This window comes from Megalobrama amblycephala, linkage group LG6 (genome assembly GCF_018812025.1).
Source record: "Megalobrama amblycephala isolate DHTTF-2021 linkage group LG6, ASM1881202v1, whole genome shotgun sequence".
In the NCBI taxonomy this organism is placed as follows: Eukaryota; Metazoa; Chordata; class Actinopteri; order Cypriniformes; family Xenocyprididae; genus Megalobrama; species Megalobrama amblycephala.
Genome location: NC_063049.1, coordinates 21813787 through 21838920, shown reverse-complemented (window position 1 = coordinate 21838920; position 25134 = coordinate 21813787). Strand labels below are relative to the sequence as shown.

The window sequence follows — 25134 nt, the reverse complement described above, 5'->3', positions numbered from 1 at the left end:
CTGATTATTTTCAGTGACTTCTGATATCAATAAAAATAACTGCTTTTGAATTATATGTATGTTCATTCACATACTCAACATTCTACATGACATGCCTTGTGTGCAAATGTTTTTTTAGTAATTGCTTTGTATATGTGTGTGAATATATATATATATATATATATATATATATATATATATATATATATATATACACGTATTTATGGGTCAATGACGAGACAAGTCTTTTTTTTTTTTGTCCAAAGGCCTTAATAATAATAAAAAACAAAGATATGACATCAGGTAGTACAGCTAGATCTCTTTTATTCAATCCAAAAGGTTAATTATATTTTGCTACATATAAAGCTATTTTAAAGATTTTGAAGTGTCAAAAGGTCATTCAGTTTAACCATCCAAAGGCCAATACAGACATTTCATTTGTGACTAAAATATCTTAAAATGTAATAAATGGATATATCTTTACTTTATATTTTATAACATCATATATCAACAGTGCAACATGGTATTAAAATTATGTGTAGAAGTCGTTGCTTTGTTATGAGAAAGAATGTCTGGAAAAATGAATTTCATTGATGTCATTCAGAGTAACCAATATAAAGGGACCATTTTGGATCAAGGTCAATATCATGTGACAGGATGTGACATCATTCAGAGACCTGCAAAGGACCACATGGTCATGAAGCAAAGTAACTAACTCTCTCTTAACTATTTAAAAAATTCATGTTTTCACTTGCTCCAAAACATCAGGTCATTCGGTACAACTGCTATAAAACATGGAAAATGTTGTAATATTTTAAAAACTTGTACTAAATATAAAATGTTTGATTATCTGTTTGCTAGCTAGCTAGATATCAGACTGTTAGCATTGTTGGAAAATATCTATAACCAAAAATATATTCACTATAACCAAATGTGTCATTCGGTAAAACCAAAATTTTGATTAAACCAAATTACTTTTTTGGTGACAAATTTTGTCCATTTTGTAAAAAATGACAGGTGCAGTGATAATTGATTATAAAAACATAATCTCATTAACACTTAATGAAACTTCAAAATTAATTATATCTCCATGTTTTTTTTTTTACTTTTAAAAACCTTAATGACCCATATATATATATATATATATATATATATAGATAGATATATATAGATAGATATATATATATTACACAGGAGTGAATTCAGATTAATTGGGACAAGCACCAAATAAATAAATGAATAAACTATGATGCATCAACAAAGAAATTTAGCCGTTTAAATTGCATGCATTAAACTGCATACATTAAAAAAAATCATTTTGTGTTCCACAGGGGAAAAAAATCACAGTTTAGAGTTACATGATGAATAATGAATAATGGCAGAATTTAAAATATGTCTTTAAGCACAGCAATTAACCCCAGGTCTGTCTGGGTGAACTGTCCGGTAATCAAATGTCTAATGCTTTTTGATATGCATAAAATCATGCAGGCTTTTTATATGCATACAAAATTAGACCAGATCTTATTTCTATAAGTAGCACTATCTATAATCCTGTAATCCTAAATAGCAACGCTGTAACACTAACCTTTACTTTAATGTTTTGCTCCTTGAGTGCCATGGAGACAGAGTTAGTGAAAAAGAGCAGAGGAAAGGGCTGTTTTGTGGTTTTGTTAACACAGGATAAGGTGCTGTTTGACTGCTGTAAAGAAATGAGTGATGGGTAGAGGCAGAAACAGAACAAACCTTTTCAACCATCTTACTCCAGCAAATAAATAAATGAGGGCTGTGTTTATAATCGAATCACAATGGAATGAAAATTGTTTTTGTAGAATACTATTATCTCGGGATCTTGGCTTGTTTTGCATCTAAAAATAAAATGTGCTGATGGTGTAATCATGTGCAAAGCTGATAGTATAATTCCCCTAAAGAACGGAGAATCTCTGCAGAAAACACAGGCTGCTCAATTAATTGATTTGCACAATTAAAACATGTAGCCCAGATATTCTTGCACCTCGTATTGTAATAACTAACTCTTGCATAACATCAAGGTTCAATAAAATATTGTAAGCTCCAGGTGCACCTGCCCCCGGTGTCTAACAATTATCATTGATTCTTCTTTCATGAAATCTATTTCTCAAGCTAATATTATGTCTGCATTACATATTATTATTTCATTGGACACATTTTAATTATTCAGCACCAACCTCAAAGTTTTCTGCATTCACTTCAGGGTCTCATTAGCAATTGAAAGTTTTTCAAGTGAAAGTTTTATTTCATGACCCAGAAAACAGATATTATACTGTGTTACACTGATCTATCAGCATACAGTGTTTATCGCTTATGAGAGTGAGTGTGTTCCCCTTTCCCCAGTATTCCTCTCCAGCAGAGAGGAATCAACACACAGACAGATGGATGGACAGAAGGATGGATGAAACCATAGATGAATGGATAGACAGAAGGAAGGACAGATAGATTTCTGTAGAAATCAGAATATTACAATTAATAAATTGAACAAATTTATTTAAAGGGGTGTTTGATTATGATTTCACTTTTTTAACTTTAGTGTATAATGTTGCTGTTTGAGCATAAACAACATCTGCAAAGTTACGATGCTCAAAGTTCAATGCAAAGGGAGATAATTTATTTTAAAGAATTCTCTGTTTAAGGACTACAACAAACGGCTGGTAGGGACTACAACAAGCTTCTTCACTGGTTAGTGACATCACTAACCCTAAAATTTACAAACCTGATTCCAAAAAAGTTGGGACACTGTACAAATTGTGAATAAAAAAGGAAAGCAATAATTTACAAATCTCATAAACTTATATTTTATTCACAATAGAATATAGATAACATATCAAATGTTGAAAGTGAGACATTTTGCAATATCATGCTACACATTCCAAAAAAGTTGGGACAGGTAGCAATAAGAGGCCGGAAAAGTTAAATGTACATATAAGGAACAGCTGGAGGACCAATTTGCAACTTATTAGGTCAATTGGCAACATGAATGGGTATAAAAAGAGCCTCTCAGAGTGGCAGTGTCTCTCAGAAGTCAAAATGGGCAGAGGATCACCGATTCCCCCAATGCTGTGGAGAAAAATAGTGGTGCAATATCAGAAAGGAGTTTCTCAGAGAAAAATTGTCATCATCTACAGTGCATAACATCATCCAAAGATTCAGAGAATCTGGAACAATCTCTGTGCGTAAGGGTCAAGGCCGGAAAACCATACTGGATGCCCGTGATCTTCGGGCCCTTAGACGGCACTGCATCACATACAGGAATGCTACTGTAATGGAAATCACAACATGGGCTCAGGAATACTTCCAGAAAACATTGTCAGTGAACACAATCCACCGTGCCATTCGCCGTTGCCGGCTAAAACTCTATAGGTCAAAAAAGAAGCCATATCTAAACATGATCCAGAAGCGCAGTCGTTTTCTCTGGGGCAAGGCTCATTTAAAATGGACTGTGGCAAAGTGGAAAACTGTTCTGTGGTCAGACGAATCAAAATTTGAAGTTCTTTTTGGAAAATTGGGACACCATGTCATCCGGACTAAAGAGGACAAGGACAACCCAAGTTGTTATCAGTGCTCAGTTCAGATGGTATGGGGTTACATGAGTGCGTGTGGCATGGGCAGCTTACACATCTGGAAAGGCACCATCAATGCTGAAAGGTATATCCAAGTTCTAGAACAACATATGCTCCCATCCAGACGTCGTCTCTTTCAGGGAAGACCTTACATTTTCCAACATGACAATGCCAGACCACATACTGCATCAATTACAACATCATGGCTTCGCTGAAGAAGGATCCGGGTACTGAAATGGCCAGTCTGCAGTCCAGATCTTTCACCCATAGAAAACATTTGCCGCATCATAAAGAGGAAGATGCGACAAAGAAGACCTAAGACAGTTGAGCAACAGGAAGTAAGTGCGCAAGACTGTCCCATGTCTTAAAAAGTGCAGTGCCCTTAATGCACACTAAACCCACACTAAGCGTATCCCATCATGCATTATGTTCGGGAACTTGCATGCCCCGAAATCGCGAGATGTCAAGGAAAACATTCGACTGCAAGTTAAATGAATTATATATTACATATAATTTGGTATTGCACATTAGGCTATATTGATACAAAGATGAGTAGGCTATGTGTATTTTGTACATTTGCAACTGCTTTTTATCACTTAAAGAAGCACCACAATTTTAAAATTGTGTCTTCTATTAGTTACATAGCGACCACCATTTAAATGTTTATTTTAAAATGCAAAGTATTGAAAACTATAATTTTTTAAAAAAGCGCTGTAAACGCTTGCATTTTTTGCAAGACTAAGTGTGTCCCACCGGGTAATCAAAAGTTCTACACACACTTGCAGTCTTCAAGGGTTAGTTCACCCAAAAATGAAAATAATGTCATTTATTACTCACCCTCATGTCGTTCTACATCCGTAAGACCTTTGTTCATCTTCAGAACACAAATTAAGATATTGTTGATGAAATCCGATGGCTCAGTGAGTCCTCTATTGAGAGCAAAGCCATTCAAACTCTCAAGGTCCATAAAGGTACTAAAAACATATTTAAATCAGTTCATGTGAGTTCACTGGTTTTATCTTAATATTATAAAGTGACAAGAATACTTTTGTGCACCAAAAAACCCCCCCAAAATAATGACTTTTCAACAATATCTATATGGGCCGATTTCAAAACACTGCTTCAGAGCTTTACGAATCGAATCAGTGAATCGGAGCGCCAAAGTCACGTGATTTCAGCAGTTTAGCCGTTTGATAGGAGATCCGAATCACTAATTCGAAACAAAAGATTCATAAAGCTCAGAAGCTTCATGAAGCAGTGTTTTGAAACTGGCCCATAGATATTGTTGAAAAGTCATTATTTTGTTTTTTGGCACACAAAAAGTATTCTTGACGCTTTATAATATTAAGATAGAACCACTGTACTCACATGAACTGTTTCAAATATGTTTTTAGTACCTTTATGGACCTTGAGAGTTTGAATGGCTCTCAATAGGGGCCTCACTAAGCCATCAGATTTCATCAAAAATATCTTAATTTGTGTTCCGAAGATGAACGAAGGTCTTACGGGTGTAGAACGACATGAGGGTGAGTAAAAGACCGCAAGTGTGGGTATTTGAACAGGGCAAAAGACATTCAATTCAATGTCTTCAGTGGCACGGACCTGCTTTTAACGCGATCGACGCGGGTTCGAATCCACCTTTTGCCGAGCTCGCTCTTCTCCATTTTCACATATCACATCAGAAAGACATTTATTTTCATTAAAAATGAAAATAATGCTCTAAAAGTGGAAATAAACTGCCTAACGAGAGTTTAATGCTGCCTTTTTTGTCGAGAAACGTCATCAGAGAAGAGAAGAGATGGCTGCAAGAGGGAAGGGAAGTTATTTTGATTAAAGATTACGATGAATGTGCACGGATAAACCATTTATAATAGCCTAAATACTATAATATTCCGAAAAAAAAAAAAAAAATCATGGTGACTTTAATATGGCGTAATCAGAAGACAAGATCTTATTCATTTATCCTTATTTTATTTATTTGTTAGTATAAACATAATTAGGATATGGCTCATGGTTACCTTTAATTAGAGCTCATAGTGATATAGGCAAATATGTGAAATGTGTATTTTGGTATTGTAACAGTAGTTAGCATATACAGCATGATGAGCGTTGTGTCGCGCAGTGGTCCATGTGCAGATGTGTTCTGGCCCTTTAATAAAGTTGTGCGTCCCCGCTCTGTATGTTGGGATAACACTGCTGGAGGCTGCTCGGGAACTTTAGGAATGGCGCAAGACACGCAACTCCATCCGGGCAAAATACTGATGCAAACGCCATCCACACATGCTCAGCGTCTTTAGTAAATGCTCTTTTGTCCCGTGGATCATCGAGAAAGTGGGTAATTGTGTAAAGACAGCATAACTGCATGATTTGTGAGGGTATTCAACAACACGTCGCCAAAGTTTTTTGCCGCTAACCTGCTCTCCTCTCCATATTTTTTATGCCAAGTAAGTGCAAAACAGGTTTGATATGAAATCGAAATACACGCAAACGTATTTTATACGCGTTTAACGTTTGATTTCGGTGCATTTTCTTTTTTTAAGAGTTTGTGATGAGTTTAAAAAGTGAAAGTGTTATCATCAGAGCTAACCAGTTAGCCATCTGAGTTCAGCAAGTCAACGGGACACTAACAAACCTCATCTCTAACTGTAATAATAAAACCTGTCCGAAAATGTATTTATCGTTATTAGTGTCTAACTTTCCCACCAGCTGTTGCTATGCAACGCACAGTGTCTACCCAATCATCAACATGCTGTTTTATTAAACAGTTTAGTAAACACAGTTTTCTATTTAGTAAACATCTGACTTCATTTGTTTTACTTGCAGTGTTTATTTGTTTTTCTTTGTGTAGTATCATGCCATCTTTGATGCTGTAAAGTTTGATGCAGAAAAGCAGTGTGCAGCCTGGCTGAAGATACACAAGCACACACACCTGCTGCTGCTGCTGCTGCTGTTCGAGTTTATTTAGGGACACATCTGGATTGATTGTCCTCTTTCTGGATTAAACATGAAAGTGACAGTGAGTTTTGGAAGGACTGGCGTTGTTGTCCCATGTAAGGAAGGATGGACAGTGCGGGATCTCATCCAGCAAGCCACCCAGAGATACAGAAAACTACTGGAGCAGGTGAGTAAAGCATTATTATCAGGGATATAAAGGGATAGAACCCAACCCCCCATATTTTTTCATCCTCATCTTGTTTCATACTTGCACGATTTGCTATATTCCATGGAACACAAAAGGAGATGTTTAGCGAAATGTTTATGCAGCTCTTCAATTTTCAATGTACATAAAATAAGAGGATAACCAAAAATGTATAATTCAAAATGCTTTACCATCACTTTGACAGATAAAAAAATAATATACACTACCTTTCAAAAGTTTTTTTAAAAAATGTTTTTGAAAGAAGTCTCTTATGCTCAGCAAGGCGCCATTTAAAAACCATAAAAAATAATTAAAGGTCCCGTTTTTCGTGGTTTTTTGAAGCTTTGATTGTGTTTATAGTGTGCAATATAACATGTGCTCATGTTTCGCGTGTAAAAAAAACACAGTATTTTTCACATAATTTACTTATCTGTATACCGCTGTTTCCACTGTCATAAAAACGGGCTGATGACTTCCTTGTTCTATGAAGTCCCTCCTTCAGAAATACGTAACGAGTTCTGATTGTGCCAGCGGTTCCTGTGTTGTGATTCGACAGCAGTTTTGCGCATCTTGCCCGGAAAGGTCACGCCTCTTACCATAACGTGGAGATGCACGCGCTCAGTGTTATTGTAAACATGTCTTTAATTTTACCCTATCAATTTGAGCCGGAATCAGACCCGGTGATTGGACTGCGGGATGAAAATAACAGCGTTTCGACGACATGGCGACAAACACACTCTACAAACGCAACTCTTGTGTATTCCTGTGGGCGGAGGTTAGTCAAAAAACTGTTTTAGTGACGTCATTAAAGAAGGAAGTAGAGGGATGTAGTCCAAACTGGCCGTTCGATGTAGGCGACTTCTGTTAAATAAAATATCTCGCTTGGCTTTGAACTTTGAGCTTTAAAATTTTACAGATTTTATTTATACTCTAACAACAACATTACACACTAACTAAAGTTTGAAACATGGGATCACGAAGAACAGGACCTTTAAATTAAATAAAAACAGTAATATTTAAGTTGGCTTGAAAAAGTCAAAAAAGCTCGGAAAAATCCCATTGACTTTCATTGACGGAATGTTCAAATGAGCCAAGACTGTTCAAACTCCAACTCTATCTATCAAACTAAATCTATTTATCAAACTGCCTAGCAACCACACAAATCACCCTGGCAACATTCTAGCAACCACCCCGAGTACCCTAGCAACCACATAGCAACACCCTATGAACCACCCCGAGTACCCGAGTACCCTAGCAACCGCATAGCAACACCATAGCGACCACCCTGAGTACCCTAGCAACCACATAGCAACACCCTAGCGTCCACCCCAAGTACCTTAGCAACCGCATAGCAACACCCTAGCCACCACCCAGAATACCTTAGCAACCATCCCGAGTACCCTAGCAACCGCATATCAACACCCTAGCAACAACCCCCGAGTACCCTAGCAACCACATAGCAACACCTTAGCAACCACACAGAGCACCCTAGTACTCTATCAAAATTGCTAAACTAAAACTGAAACTTTCAAACTGAAAACTTTTAAAACTGCTTCAATCTTTCTGGAGCGGCTTTTTCAAGCCAGCTTAAAGTTTGTCTTGACAAACTTTTTTTTATCTAGTTTGAAATATTATTACAATTTCAAATAACTGTTTTGTAGTTTGATATATTTTAAATATATTTTAAAATGTAACGTAATTTTCAGCATTATTACTCCAGTCTTCAGTCACATGATCCTTCAGAAATCATTCTAATATGCTGATTTGGTGATCAAGTAACATTTCTTCTTTTTATTATTATCAATTTTTAAAAAAAAAGTTGGTTATATTTTTCTGGAAATAGTGAAAAAAAACATTAATTTGAAATGGAAATCTTTTTTAACAATATTAAAGTTTTTCAGCAAGCATTTCACTCACATATACGCATATGCGCATATATGTGTGTGTATAAATATATATGTATATAATATCATATTATATCATATGTAAATATCAAATCGTATATACACCGATCAGGCATAACATTATGACCACTGTGTACAGGTGAAGTGAATAACACTGATTATCTCTTCATCGCGGCACCTGTTAGTGGGTGGGATATATTGGGCAGCATATATTTTGTCCTCAAAGTTAATGTGTTAGAAGCAGGAAAAATGATTTAAGATTTAAGCAAGCTTGACAAGAGCCAAACTGTGACAGAAACGACTGGGTCAGAGCATCTTCAAAACTGCAGCTCTTGTGGGGCGTTCCCGGTCTGCAGTGGTCCAAGGAAGGAACAGTGGTGAACCGGCGACAGGGTCATGGGCGGCCGAGGCTCACTGATGCACGTGGTCAGTCGCAAGAGACTTTTAAATTGAAAGGGACATTTACAAACAAAGGGCGCTGTTTTAGCACTGCTATGGAAAATTTCCTCAACTGTTAAAAGGACAAATACAAAGATCTCTTCCCTCAGCGGACATTCAAACTTATTTTTATAATGGATATAATATTATGGACATTGACCTGAAGAATGAATGTTATATCAGACACAGGTAATGCTCGCTCAGGTGATCTCTCTCTCTCTCTCTCTCTCTCTCTCTCTCTCTCTCTAATACTGTACAAAATACAATGAGTTTCAATGGAGGGACTCAACATTCTAAAGTGACGTTTTAGAATTAGTAACCAAGGTTTGGTCAAAATGTCAACTTGAGATTTGAATCTGTGGCGGAAGGAAGTAGTTCTGCACAAAAGAGTGTTTTAAATTTGTTATTTCTTATTTATTTACAAACTCGTGCTGTCGAACTGTTGTATAAACGCAATATCACACTCGAAGACCTGCGATATGGCTGTATATCAGCACGCTGTGATTACCTACGGCCGAATCACTGCCGTGCTGTTATACAGCCATATTGCATGGCTACTCGTGTGATATCGCTCATAAAGACAGAGACAGTGAGTAAAGGTTTAAAGTAGACCTTATAAATAAGTACACAATTATTAAAGGTCCCGTTCTTCGTGATCCCATGTTTCAAACTTTAGTTAGTGTGTAATGTTGTTGTTAGAGTATAAATAAAATCTGTAAAATTTTAAAGCTCAAAGTTCAATGCCAAGCGAGATATTTTATTTAACAGAAGTCGCCTACATCGAACGGCCAGTTTGGACTACATCCCTCTACTTCCTTCTTTAATGACGTCACTAAAACAGTTTTTGACTAACCTCTGCCCACAGGAATACACAAGAGTTGCGTTTGTAGAGTGTGTTTGTCGCCATGTCGTCGAAACGCTGTTATTTTCATCCCGCAGTCCAATCACCGGGTCTGATTCCGGCTCAAATTGATAGGGTAAAATTAAAGACATGTTTACGATAACACTGAGCGCGTGCATCTCCACGTTATGGTAAGAGGCGTGACCTTTCCGGGCAAGGTTCGCTAAGCTGCTGTCGAATCACAACACAGGAACCGCTGGCACAATCAGAACTCGTTACGTATTTCTGAAGGAGGGACTTCATAGAACAAGGAAGTCATCAGCCCGTTTTTATGACAGTGGAAACAGCGGTATACAGATAAGTAAATTATGTGAAAAATACTGTGTTTTTTTACACGCGAAACATAAACACATGTTATATTGCACACTATAAACACAATCAAAGCTTCAAAAAAACACGAAAAACGGGACCTTTAAATATAGTTTTATAGTTTTGTATAGGTTTAAAGTTTTGTCTTTGTGCCTTTGTCCCCTAAAATTTTCACCTTAGTAGCATGCGTGCTCCTTGGGGACAAAAAGTAAGCGTCAAGCACTGTCACTGTCACTTTCAATCAATTTAATGCATCCTTGCTGAATAAAACTATTAATTTCTTTCAAAAATGTCCAGCTTGTTCATGAAAATGGGTAACCAGTTCGCAAGACTGAATAAAAAGAAAAGGCAAAGAATGACATGAGTAAATGATGATAGAAGATTCATTTTTGGGTGAACTATTTCTTCAGGCCTAGTGTGTTTTGTTTCACATCTTGTTCATCTTTATAAAGGTTAATACTAATTCTGAGATTTGATTTAGCGTCGGCTAATTAAGTCGTAATTTAACAGTACAGCTAAAATCACAGTGGGATTACCACATGCTACATTATGTAATTTTTAATATTTGGTTTTACATTTAATTAGAGGATGATCAAAAATGTATGCTTTACCTTACGGGATTGAGTGAACTATAAAGACCTTATTCATTAATTTCAAACCTGTTAGTCAAAATCACGTGCTCCGAGCCTGACGGGAGCTGAAATGTCGACCTTCACTCTTATTATTGTAAAATTTAAAAGGGTTCATAAGTGCCTTTCTCTGATGACAGGAATCCGCAAAACTGATTTTATGAAGTCGGGGGCAGATGTGCCTTGTCCAATTTTTCTATGTGATAAATGCAAATCAGAGTTAAAATGTGGCAGGCGTTCTCCCCCCTGAGCGCTGACCCTCTGCCCCCTCATCAGATATCTCTCTCATTGCTGCTTGAGATTCATTATTTAAATAGTACATCAGTTTGAGTGGCACCCATTTTAACCGGCTCTCAAGGATCCCCCATTGGCCGACGCGTACGTGGATTCAGCTCTCTCCCGACACATTAGAGTTTAGACGGGCTCCTAATAAACAACAAGCTTTTCATCCTGCATCGCTCCAGGAGCCGCTGGCCCCAAATGAGCCCGTAGATTGCTGCGCGACTTCCTCGCCTTACAATTTACTGCGTTATTGCTTTGTCTTTAGAGTGGTCAATTTGACTGATGGGAGACGGTCTTTGAGTTTTGTACCGTGATCAGTCCCGGGGTGGTGGTGGCCTCGTATCGCACCCTGTCTCGTATCAGACCGTAATATCATGCGATGGATTTGGCAGGTCAGGGCTCTGACTAGAGATTGCCAGTTGGATCGAGGTATTGCTTGGTTTTAGTATGCAATCGGTGTGCGAGATCTTAACCGGCATTTACTCTTAGGGGCCGCTGCGTGTCGAGCTAAGCTCAGATGATTTTTTTATTTCGGGTGGGCGCGTCCTTTAACTCAGACACGTATATGTGCGTGCCTAGCCTTTATTTGTGTGTTTGTTATTCCCATCAGCTCAGTGTTATTGGCTGTTGGTCTCAGGGGAATAGACGCGTGGGCTGGTGACGCACATGAGGCATCTGTGAGGATGGATGGAGCTGTTTGGGGGATCCTGATTGGCTGCTGTCTCTGGGGCCTCATTTCTAGGCCAGGGTGAATGTCTGTTGTTAGGCCCCTGGAGAGTTTCTTTGATCAGTCAGTAGTCGGTCAGGGTCACAAGTAGTGTTGCACGGTACTAAATATTAAAGCTGGGTATTAAGGCTTTCACGATTCGATTAAATTTTGATTCACAAGATTGTGAAAGCTTTCCGATCTCGATTTTTCACCCTCACGTGAAACTCCCATTCGTGTGGAGACCTATTGGAATGACTGGATTTTGAAATTTCGCTGAGAAACTGTAAATGTGAAAGCACCTTTTGGGACAATGACATTATGCTAATTTTGTTGGTCTGGATCTTTTAGTTTATTCAAAAATATACATCAAATGTAATTTATCCATACAGTGAATTACACCTGTGATTATCGTGTTTTTAATGTCTGAATTTGAAAAAAATGCTGTCACCCAAATGCTGTCAAATCGATTAATCGCAATTAATCGCATCTAACGTAAATGTTTGTGTGTACATAATATGTGTGTGTACACAAACATAAAATATACACTGTAAAACCTAACCCTCAAAATAATTAATTGGTTTGAGTAGGACAAACTTAAATTAAACAAATTAGTTCAGTCAAATTAACTTTTATGAACATTTAGCACTTTCTTTTTCTTTCAAGTTCACAGAACTGATATATTTTAAGTAAACTGAACTGTTTCATTGTTTTTTTGTTTCAAACTTTATTTATTTTAATTCAGACAAACTGAAGTTTAGCTGAAACTGGGCTGGGATTTCTATTTCCCAGCATGCTTTGCCCATGGAACTTGAAAGGGAGAGTAAATGCTAAAATTAAGTTTTATAAGTTTTTTTTTGTGCAAGATTACTGTTAAGTGGTAGATTTAGTAGTGATTAATGTTTTGTTATGCTAATTTAGAAGAGTTTCTGTTAATGTGGGTTTTTGCTATTCCATGCTATTTTTTACATGTTAACTTAGCAAGTTAGCATTTTCTGAATTAGCTTGTAATAGCTAGCTAAGTTTACACTAATCAAAATGTTCACATTGAGGTTACATGAACATTAGTCCACTTTCAAATAAAAATTTCCTGATAATTTACTCACCCCCATGTCATCCAAGAGGTCCATGTCCTTCTTTCATCAGTCGAAAAGAAATTAAGGTTTTTGATGAAAACATTCCAGGATTATTCTCCTTATAGTGGACTTCAATTGGCCCCAAATGGTTGAAGGTCAAAATTGAAGGTCAAAATTACAGTTTCAGTGCAACTTCAAAGGACTTTAAATGATACCAGACAAGGAATAAGGGTTTTATCTAGCAAAACGATCGGTCATTTTCAAAAAAAAAAAAAAAAACGCAAATGATCGCCTCTCGCAAGTGCTTCCACCTGACCGCCTTCCGTATTCTTTAAAAAGCTGACGCTGTATGTCCTACACCTTCCCTATTCAACTTACGGAAAAAAACAGAACTGGCGCCGCGTTCGTTCCATAAGTTGAATAGGGAAGGTGTAGGACAGACAGCGTAAGCTTTTTGAAGAATACAGACGGCCGTCTGGTCTGGAATGTTTTCATCAAAAACCTTAATTTCTTTTCGACTGAAGAAAGGAGGACATGGACATCTTGGATGACATGGGGGTGAGTAAATTATCAGGAATTTTTTATTTGAAAGTGAACTAATCCTTTAAGAATTAAAATGTATGAGTACAAAATAAAAATCTGCCAGTTCTGCTTGCTTAAACTTTGAATTCCTAACTTAAAAATTGAGGCAACCGATTGCCTCATTTTTTGAGTTTTGCCAACTTATTCAGGTTTACAATGTATATAAATATAATAATATAGACACACACATAATTTAAACACAAATGTTAAACTTATGTTAGATGCAATTAATTTATTTGATAGCACTAGAAAAAATATTTTAACCAAACTGCTTTAATGCTGATTAATATTTGAAAAAAAACCTTTGTCTGTCAAAGTCATGTGATGCAACCAACATGCAGAAACAACAAAACAACAAAAAGTCTCCTACAATATCATGTGATGGAACTCTAGCTGATATGTATTAATATTTATGAATTAATTATTTGATCAGGACAAACTCTGAAGGACTTGTTTTCTGAGATGGACCTAGAACTTTTTGAATTTTATAACATTTTTGTTTTTGTTGTATTTTGTATTTAATGAATGTTGAATATGTATATTCCATAAATTTAAATACAACAACATTAATAAAAAAAAAAAAAAACATTTGTCAAATACCTCTTAACTTTAACTTACTTTCAGAATTTATTGAAAAACATTTTTGAATGTGTAAAGAAAATATTTTTACTTAATGTTTACACCACATGACATTTTTAGCATTGTTAAATAAACTTTTCTTATTTTCATGTTGGCTTCATATGGTTTTGAAAAACTTTTATACAAGTATAAAAGTTTTTCAAAAAAAATGAAACCAACATGGAGTCATGGAGACTCTTTTTTTTTTTTTTGTTATTGACCCATTATTTTAGCCTAAAGATACTGATTTAGTATTGATTAAAAAAGTACCAGTGGTTGGTATCGCAACAAACACAAAATTTTGGTGTTGATCTAACCATAGCCAGAATAAAAGGAAGAGGGTCCATGCAAGCATACACACGATTTACACACTCTCACACAATGATATATAATGGTATAAGCTTCATGAATAGTACTATGCAGCGCAGTAATATTAGGTTTACTTGTGTTTATGATTGGAAGCGTTGTACCGCAGTATGGTTTGTCAGTACTGAGAAGGCGGTATAATCGATCTTTGTGATAGATTGTTTTCATTACTTGGTTCTTTTCCCTGTGAGACTGTATGATTCAGAGCTGCTGGTAACTAATGTCCTTCAGGTTTCCCTTGAAGTTTCATTAATAGAGTTAATAATCATAATGTTGCATTTATTCATGAATGCAGGGAGGCTTCACAAATCACGTCTTGGCGCTTTCAGCACAAAATGCAGAACAAACGGAGCATTATGTTTGCAGGAATACTAACACCCTCATCAATCAGTGTGGTCTTTGAACCTTTCACGAACTTCATGGCTCTGCCACGCCATATGAAGCTTGAATTCAGTGCCAGTACATTCAATATTTGCTGGGAAGTTTTGCTGAACACGCATGGATGATTTGGGTTGCTGTGTCTTAAAGCGTACTCCTTAATTACCATAGACATGCAACAGACATGCTGAGCTTGCTTTGGGTGTTTTGTAAAGATACCTACATGCTGGAGTGTTTGATGGATAGAAATTCATACGATGTGTTTTGAAACTGAAAAGAGCTGGGTGAGTTTGAAATCAAGCAAGAAATTAGTGAATTGGTCAATTGGAATACAGCAAACTTTTGGTTTGAGTGACAAAACATCACTTTTACAAAACCTTGTTTTTTTTCTTTGTGCTGTCTCTACTGTAAATCATAATTCAGCCTTTAAGATCGGTAATTATTTAATTACTGGTGTTTATTGAAAGCTTCATCTAATCACACCTGAAAGCTTGATGATTGAGATTAAACTGCCTGTGATGATCTGCTTTAAATGCTTGGACATTAGCAAGTTAGTGTGTTTTTTTTTTTTTTTTTTTTTTTTTTTTTTTTTTTGGTTTGTAGATTGCAGTGGATTATTTTTCTTGGCACTCTAATAGCAGTAACGGGACATTTATATCTTATCTCTAATGATAAAGATTTGCTTCATTAAAATGATACCTTGCAAATGTAACATGTAAAGTGTATAATAGTCCAGTTTTTAAACAAAGCATGGAACCAAATACACCTTGTCTAGGCTAAGCCCCAAATATTCAATGACCCTAGTAAGGGTGCTCAGATTGATTGGGCAACTGCATTAAAGTGATACTGTTCCTCAAGCGGCTTTCTGTGCACGCGCTCTGAGACAGAGTGGAACATGGACAAGCAAAGTGAACTTTGGGCTTTGGGTTCCTAAACAGTCAAATACACACAGAAATATGTCAAATGCCCGGCTTGGTGAGTATTTGCTTAAAAATCATTGGCAATGTCTTAAGTGAACATAAACAGTTGGGAAATAAGTTGCATGTGTATCAGTATATTAAATCCATGCATTAGGATTTAAAGTGACATCAGCATAATATTCCTGCTGCCGTCTGTCCCATTAATGTTAATCAAATAACAAAAGACAAAGAGAAAATCACTCACTGCTCTTTAGTAGATTTAGAAGGATTAATCTATATATAATTAATTCAGTGAAGACGATGCAGTGTCGTTTTACATTTGATTTCTGTTGATAGACTTTTTTTTCTTTAAATTTTTTTAAATTATTTATTTCACAGGAATGCTATATTTGCCAAGCATATTTGCTAATCTGTTCCTAATCAAGTCTAAGCGAGGGAATGGAATGCGCTGTTGCCAATAAATAAAGAGTTGTCAATTCATGATACTTTCTCATCTCTTAATTTTTTTATACTTAAAAAATCGTTAAAGGTGCCCTAGATTCAAAAATTGAATTTACCTTGGCATAGTTGAATAACAAGAGTTCAGTACATGGAAATGTTACGTAACAGTCGGGGTGTACACCCCCAATATTTGCATATGCCAGCTCATGTTCAATGCATTACACAAGGGCAGCCAGTATTAAGGTCTGGATGAGCACAGCTGAATCATCAGACTAGGTAAGCAAGCAAGGACAATAGCGAAAAATGGCAGATGGAGCAATAATAACTGACATGATCCATGATATCATGATATTTTTAGTGATGTTTATAAATTGTCTTTCTAAATGTTTCGTTAGCATGTTGCTAATGTACTGTTAAATGTGGTTAAAGTTACCATCGTTTCTTACTGTATTCACGGAGACAAGACTGTCGTTATTTTCATTTTTTAAACACTTGCAGTCTGTATAATGCATAAACACAACTTCATTCTTTATAAATCTCTCCAACAGTGTGTAATGTTAGCTTTAGCCACGGAGCACAATCAAACTCATTCAGAATCAAATGTAAACATCCAAATAAATACTATACTTATGCGATTAGACATGTTGCATGACGAACACTTTGTAAAGATCCATTTTGAGGGTTATATTAGCTGTGTGAACTTTGTTTATGGTGTTTAAGGCAAGTGCGAGCTCTTGGGGCGTGGAGCACGAGATTTAAAGGGGCCGTGTACCCTGAATCAGCGCATTTATAATGATAGGCAGTTAAAAAAATTAATAAAAAAAAAAAAAAAAAAAAAAACTATGTGGTATTTTGAGCTGAAACTTCACAGACACATTCAGGATAAACTTAAGACTTATATTAAATCTTTTGAAAACATGTTCTTCGGCACCTTTAAGATTAGTTGGCCTATTATTTATTTCGGTGATCTGTATTGGCCAATACTGCTTCCAGTAATCGGTAATCAGTGATCTGCCCCAAAAATCCTGATCGGAGCACACTTAAACCCTAGTATGGTAAGCTCTTTCGAAGAAGCTGCATCTCTCATTTTTTCCCCCGGCGAAGCACTGCTTTATTATGAACTGAATGTGTTTAATGAAAAATTTAAGACCATTACTGTTGGACTTTTAAATAATCCACTGCAAGCACAAGAACGCCCCCAAAGAATGTAGATCTAATTATACAGAGCCCCATTAGGACCAACTAGTTGGCTAATTGTTTAGATAACCCAATGACTTTTCAGTTTTGAAATGTAGTTTTGCAAATCCCTTTCTTTGTTTTTGGACCCAGATCTCATATTAAACATCAAGTTGGCAACCTAACATACCAAAATTGCATTCATTTGTACTTTGCAATAGTTTTTGTACATAATCACATGGAATTTGACATCAGCAACAATGCATAAGGGAACTATTTTGTGCTCAGTTGATAAGCCTAATTGTTTTGTTGTTCTACGCATGATTAGGTGGTTATTTGCATCGAGGATTGTTTTCCTCCACTGTCCGTGACCTTCCACCATTTTGGGTCATCACCCACCAGTTTTGGACCACTGCTCTACCAAATCTTTTCCCATTCACTTTGGCCTAGTTTTACGGACGGGCTAATTGCATGTAGGCTTTGTTGCACTGGAGGCTCTCAACTTGTCCAAATGCCTGTAAGTTAATAGAGGTTAAGCTGTAGCCTTGCTCTCTGCGTTTCATATTTGTGGACAGTTCAACCTCTTAGTTAGCTGTCACAGCTTGGAGCACAACTACTTGGCTGTGAGTTATCTCACCCGTGATAGAGCGGCGAGAAGTGTTGTTAATTACCAGATTTCCTTCTCCGCCATTGAAGTCTCAGTAGCTCACAGTCTTGAGTTTTTTTTTTTTGTTATGCTAATCTGAAACATTTTCCTGCAGCTGTGTAATTATGCATTTAATGCGTTTCAGGATTAAAGGGAACGAGAAATGGCCTAGATTTAGTTGCGCTAATCTTCAGCCTTTTAAACGCTGCCATACATCAGCTATCACTTGAAAAGAGTGTGGTTACCACTTTGAGGATTTGCTGTCTAATTTCTGCCCCGCGCATACTGTGGCCCTCTGCTTTCTGTATTGCTTTGTGTTTTGTTATATGCAACGAGGTGTTTTCCATTGACCCGGACATGTCAGTTTCCAGCAGGAAGAAAAGACGCCTGTGATCTTCAGCCAGCGCTCTCAAGAATGTTCCGGGCTGAGAAATGTGCTTGAGTTGTAGGTCCTACGTATTCAGCATGTCTGCAAGCCTTTGTCCAGAGGCAGTAAATTGTTTGAGAAAGAGAGAGAGAGAGAGAGACCTTAAGCGGAGGAAGTGCTTGGGAGTCACTCAGGAAGTTATCAGGCCATTGAAAAGGGACACTTAATTACCCAGGCAGACGTAGGCCAGAGTTGTGCTGCTGTTTTTTCATTAAGCTCAGGAATGCCAGATGCACGAGTGCTGAGTTGGCTGCCAAAGCAGCTGATATCATGGAAAAGCCTGGACTTGTGCCAGCAAGAAAACAATTAGCATGCCTCGCCTCAGAGACAGAGTCGGTTAGCATCTGCTCTCGATGAGAAGCGTCCCGTGCTAGGTGCGTGGTTTGTGATGGAAACTACCTCTGGACCTCAAGATGTCCTTGTGAAGTACCTCTGTTCAGCCTTCAGCGATTCAGGCAGTTTTGGCAGCACAACTCGCTCTCAGAACTCTAATGTGCTGTTGTGGATCCACATCCGCCATTGTGGTTTTATTCGTCTGTAGTCATTGTTTTCAGTGACAGTTGGAGGCATAGTGCTCTCTTTGAAGACGTTTCTTGGAATAAACCAAATAAACACAACTTGTACTTAGGCTGGTAAAGTAAGCCTGTGTTTTGGTTTTATTTTAGCGTATGTTGTTATGAGGGTTTGGGTTATTGTGCCTTTCTTTTTGAACCTGATTTTTTTTTTTTTTTTTTTGTATAAGCATATGCTGTCACGTTGCTGTGTTCTTTTACTTCCAGAATGTCTTTCAAGGGTCTTTTTATCAGTGACAATCACTGTGTCTGGAATCTAATACTTCCCTACTACATAGTATATGAAAAACAGTTTGGCAACAAAGTAGTACGTCTGAATGCATAGTATTCGGAAAACAGTAGGCGAAAGGTCCCCAAATGACCTACTACTTCTGCCGAGATTCTGAAGTGCGCATTCGATGAACACTTTACTATTCCATGAGGCCACGGGAAGGGATTTATGAATGGCAGTGAAGCGACGCAACTGACGCTGTATGCCATGTGGTGGTAACAACATCAATGGCGGATTTCATTCATACTATATAGAATATACTTTTTTTAGTGGTTGCGTGGTAAGTTCAAATTCAAATATTGTACCTACTCAGACAGTATGTGATTTCGGATGAGGGAAATACTGTAAGAACACTAGTATACTACCTTTTTTTTTTTTTTAAATAGTATACTCTGTACTGGATTAAAGTATGTGGACACTTGAACACAATGCAGCGCGTCAATTACATTAGTCTATTAGTGAGGCTGACTAGTTGATCTACGCTTATTCTTATTCATTTTGATAATTAGCATTTTGACGGTGTGTTATGTAGCATGCACTGTTTAGCTGTTAGCATGCACTGTATAATCTTTTAAATCCTTAAACAGCCCACTTGAAAACAGCATTACTAGAGTTTTACACTAAAAAAAGTGATCCATATGACTCTATGGGGTTATTAAAGGTCTTCTGAAGTGAAGCATTTTTAAAACTTTATAAATTCAAATAACTAGCTTCCGGTGGACGACCGTACACAGAATGCACAAGTTGATATGTGGTGGAAGAGTATCCTTTGACCTGACACACAATGTAATGACGAACGCGGAGGTGCAGAGGATAGAGCAAAACATATCATGGGTAATGGATTATAAGTGTAAAACGATCATTTTTAAAGAGAAATGTCAGAGGATTTCGATATAAGAGAAGAGGAGCTTAAATTTGTTACACAGCCCTATTTGTTTGAACTGCAAGAGGCGTCTAAGCTTACAATACTCCAACATCCTGTGTCATAAATCGCGTCAGAGGATTACTTGTGCATATGGTCGTCCGCTGAAAGCTAGTTATTTGAATTTATAAAGTTGTAAATATGGATATTTTTCTTAGAAAAAATGCATTGCTTCGCTTCAAAAGGCCTTTGGAGTAGTATTAACCCCCTGGAGTAGTATTGATTACTTTTTATGGATGAATGCATTATTTTTGGCTTCAAAAAGCACCCCCCCCATTCACAATTCATTATAAACACATTTATTATAAACCTTGGAGGACTAAGAATATTTTTAAATATATCTCCGATTGTATTCGTCTGAAAGAAGATAGTCATGTACACCTTGGATGGATTGAGGGTAAGTAAATCATGGGATAATTTTCATTTTTTGGTGAACTATCCCTTTAAGAGGGGGCTAACTCTATATTTATTTGTTCGTGCCCTGTTTGGCTGCCTTAGAAACCCGTTCGAAAAAGCAGACTTATCTCACTGGGCTTCCTTAAAGGTGCCCTAGAACTTTTTTTTAAAAGATGTAATATAAGTCTAAGGTGTCCCCTGAATGTGTCTGTGAAGTTTCAGCTCAAAATACCCCATAGATTTTTTTTTTAATTCATTTTTTTTAACTGCCTATTTTGGGGGATAATTAGAAATGAGCCGATTCAGGGTGTGTGGCCCTTTAAATCTCGTGCTCCACGCCCCAAGAGCTCGGGCTTGCCTTAAACAACATAAAAAAAGTTCAAACAGCTAATATAACCCTCAAAATGGATCTTTACAAAGTGTTCGTCATGCAGCATGTCTAATCGCGTAAGTACAGTGTTTATTTTGATGTTTACATTGATTCTGAATGAATTTGAGGCTGTCCTCCGTGGCTAACGGCTAATGCTACACTGTTGGAGAGATTTATAAAGAATGAAGTTGTGTTTATGTATTATACAGACTGCAAGTGTTTAAAAATGAAAATAGCGACGGCTCTTGTCTCCGTGAATACAGTAAGAAACGATGGTAACTTTAACCACATTTAACAGTACATTAGCAACATGCTAACGAAACATTTAGAAAGACAATTTACAAATATCACTAAAAATATCATGTTATCATTAATCATGTCAGTTATTATTGCTCCATCTGCCATTTTTTGCTATTGTCCTTGCTTGCTTACCTAGTCTGATGATTCAGCTGTGCACATCCAGACGTTAATACTGGCTGCCCTTGTATAATGCCTCGATCATGGGCTGGCATATGCAAATGCTGGGGCGTACACCCCGACTGTTACGTAACAGTCTGTGTTATGTTGAGATTCGCCTGTTCTTCGGAGGTCTTTTAAACAAATGAGATTAATATAAGAAGGAGGAAACAATGGAGTTTGAGACTCACTGTATGTCTTTTCCATGTACTGAACTCTTGTTATTCAACTATGCCAAGGTAAATTCAATTTTTGAATCTAGGACACCTTTAAGATAGTCAACTAATAATTTAGCCAACCCACCAACTAGTAAGCTTGTTTTACACATATCTAGTGAACACATGCTTTTGGCCATTTCTTGTATATTGTTGACAAGGCTGTGTATTCAAGTCTCGTGGGATGGAAGGGTATATGTGTGTGTAATAGATAGTGAAATTGTGTGCATGTCCATCTATGGTAATGTGGGTTGGTTTCCTGATTATTGTATTAGTGCTGCTGATATTTATCAAACACAATGCTGGAGTAGGCTTTGAGAGTCCAGACATGCTGTCTGGTCAGGAGTCTTCCTCTATTTCTTAGACTCATTTAAGTACTGATTACCCACATACTCAGCCCTGCACATTGGCCTCTGTGCCCAGGAAAATATTAATTTCATTTGTGCTACCTTATAAAAAAGTATCTCATTTCATTCAGGCTATATTAAGGTCCATAACAGAAAATGAGGTGTGGGTCAGAAAATGGTATGTTTATTAAATTCAATTCACAGCAAAATTGGTATTTTCATATTTGACCAGAAAGTGCAAGAATGCGGTGCGGAGGTGGAAGATCGTTCTCGGAGATGGACAACGTCTTATTGCATCATTATCATCACCATCATGATCATCATTACTGTTTATGAGTCTGGTAATGATGTTAGGCTTGGTAATGGACCCTGCACCAACAAAAGCAATCATAGAAATACAGCAGGAACCCCACTGCTCACCGTCATCAGGGTAAAAATGGCAAAATGTTCCAGAGATTTCCATCGTTTCATTACAGCGCAGCCTCGCTATCTCTCGCTACACACGTATCCTCATTCAATGTTCTCATAGCTGGGAATAGACCTTAATGTGGCATGTAATACAGCATTATTCCCATAGACTGGCACACTGTCGCCCTTTGTTGAATGCCAGAAACCGTCAGACTCATGGCCTTCGTCTCACCCTCATTCACCCTGCCTCGCTGCTAGCATTCAAAAGCTCAGGGCTCATTTAGGTGAAATCATGATTAAACAGGTGCGTTCGCTGCCCAAATGTCATTTTGCTCATGGGCTGTGTGAAATGAGATCATATGGGATCCAGTCTCATGGTTTTATTGTTTATTGAGTGAAATACAAGCTTTTTGTGATGCATTGGGGGTTCTTCATGTCTTTAACATGACACCGATGCCATCGAAGAGACAGCAGAATAAGGAACAAGTCACAGTCTGCATAAGTAGTTTGTATGGTGATGAAAAATCTGGACCTTTTAGAAAACTCACTTAGCAAACCTCTAAATGCCTACAGGGACAGCATTGTAAAGATGGAGAAGATAATATATGTGTTTGTGCCATTTTTTTTTTTTATTGCTAGTGTCATGCTATGTTTGAAAAATGGCTTTCTTGTTATTTCTCTGTTTTTCTTTTGTCTTTTTTAGTAAAAATATCTAAACATTCTCAGCAGAAAAACTGCATTAATTATTAACACAGAAAATCTGTCTGAAATATAATTGTATTTTGTCTCGTTGCATTGACAGTTTTGTTTATGCTTAAAGCATTGCAACGAGAGAAAATACTTTTTTATTATAAATCTCATGCAGTTTTGGCTCTCTGGTAAAGTATCTTTTTTTTTTATTTTTTAAATGCTCTCATGCAAGTAATGACTCTAATTCTTAACAAGAATTGAGAATTCACAGACACAGACTCACAGATGGACAAAACTCAAATAAAAATAATCTTAAAGGGGTCATGAATTGAGAATTTATTTTTTTTTCTTGAGCTTTTGATATATAAGAGGTCATCTATAAGAATATCATGTAAGTTTCAGAACTGAAAACTTCCTTGTTAGTCCAATAAAAGCTTTTATTGACACCAGGCCCAGCGAACGAATCGTCCCGGAATGTGCCTATCTATGTCATAGATAGGTAAAACATGGCCTTCACCGAAGAAATCAACGCCTACTTCATCACTGCAACATTAGCCCCGCCCACTGGTGTGTTAGTGAGAGAATAGTGATACAGGACTAAAAATAACATTACCTTTCAAAGGATCCTAATGCCTGAAATATGGTTATTTATTTTCACAGTGTGAATGTCTCAGTTGAGCATTATTTATTTGTATTTGGTACATATCACTGTGGATTCTTTGGTAAATCAATCGCATTTTGGCGCAGGCTTTGCAAACAGACTTTCACGATATGGACTCGACAGTAATGCAACAACATGTAAGTAACTGTGTTCATTCTAATGCCTGATCTGATATGTAATGATTCATGAACAGTCAGATGTTCTTTGTCTATATGTCAATAAATCAAACCAGTAACTAAACGGTCAACTTCACATTGTTTCTCTTAGTAGGATGAAAATAATCGGTTATTTAAACAGTGATTATATTAAATATAGAAAGCGATCAAAAACGCTCCCTTTGCAATCGCTGAAGCTGTCAATAAAACGGCGCGTGCTGGACTCGCACCAAAACTCCTGTTTTATTCAACAAATCTCTTAGTTATATTGCGTTTGCACTGTTAGTTACGATGAAAGCATTCGTTAGTGTGCAGAAATTGAGTTGCAATGACGAGATCACTGCTTTCATGCGCTCAACAACATATCTGTGATTGGCTACAATGTTCATCACTGCAACCTTTCATGCCACAATCTAAATATAATGTCTGTGAAGATTCCAGGTTACCCCTAATTGCTCATAACTTGGGTGTATATCCTGTTTATTTTGGTTTATATATTTTTTTGGTTTATTTGTATAAATGTTTGTTTAAAAATTACTTTGGGTTATTTTTCCTAGTCTAAGGTGCACATTAGACGACAGAAAAAAGACACCAGGAGTTTTCTTTCTTTCTTTTATTTATAGTTTATCAACTTCCATTTTCTTACCTTTTTGTTTCTGGGATCATGGCTGCAGCATGGTTCCGGGGGTGGGGGTTTAAGAGGGAGTGCGGCCTTCCTGTTTCCTTTTTTATGCAATTCAAAGGAATTATGGGTAGTGTAGGCATAGTCTACTTAACAGTACCAGCAGGGGGTCATTGTTTCATTGTGTTTATTTGAATGCATGTATAAGTGTATTGTTTTATTTATTTTTTTGTATTTATTTTGGTATTATTGATTGTTAATATATTTTGAATTTGATATTCAATTATTGAGTTTATTTATGTGTTTATGTATATGTATGATTTTTCTTTTCCCCTGTGATTTATGATTTGGTTTGACTCTTGAGTTTAAATGGTTCACTGTGCTTGCTAGAGTCAGTTTCTGGTTGGGGCCTCCGTGAGGAGGGTCAACATTAGTGTCCCGGGTTTCATGTGTTTTGTTATTGTTTGTTTTCTTTTTGTTTTTTTTTGTGAAATGCAAGTGTTGAGTCAATAAATACAACATATTGACTTCAAGCAGTG

At 36.9% G+C, this 25134-nt stretch overlaps 1 protein-coding gene across 8 annotated transcripts in view; it reads left to right on the top strand.

Annotated features, from left to right (window-relative positions):
- Positions 1–659: 659 nt before the first annotated feature.
- Positions 660–25134, top strand: part of pard3bb (par-3 family cell polarity regulator beta b) — a 449216-nt gene continuing 424741 nt past the window's right edge. For 2 of the 8 annotated variants that reach the window (XM_048193369.1, XM_048193368.1), the window contains exons 1-2: positions 5725–6016; positions 6421–6693. In XM_048193369.1, coding sequence (XP_048049326.1) covers positions 6577–6693 — 117 coding nt within the window. In that variant the 5' untranslated portion in view covers positions 5725–6016; positions 6421–6576. Of the gene's footprint in view, positions 687–5724; positions 6017–6420; positions 6694–25134 lie in introns of those variants that run through there. The other 6 variants (XM_048193367.1, XM_048193365.1, XM_048193363.1 and 3 more) reach the window with 5 other exon arrangements.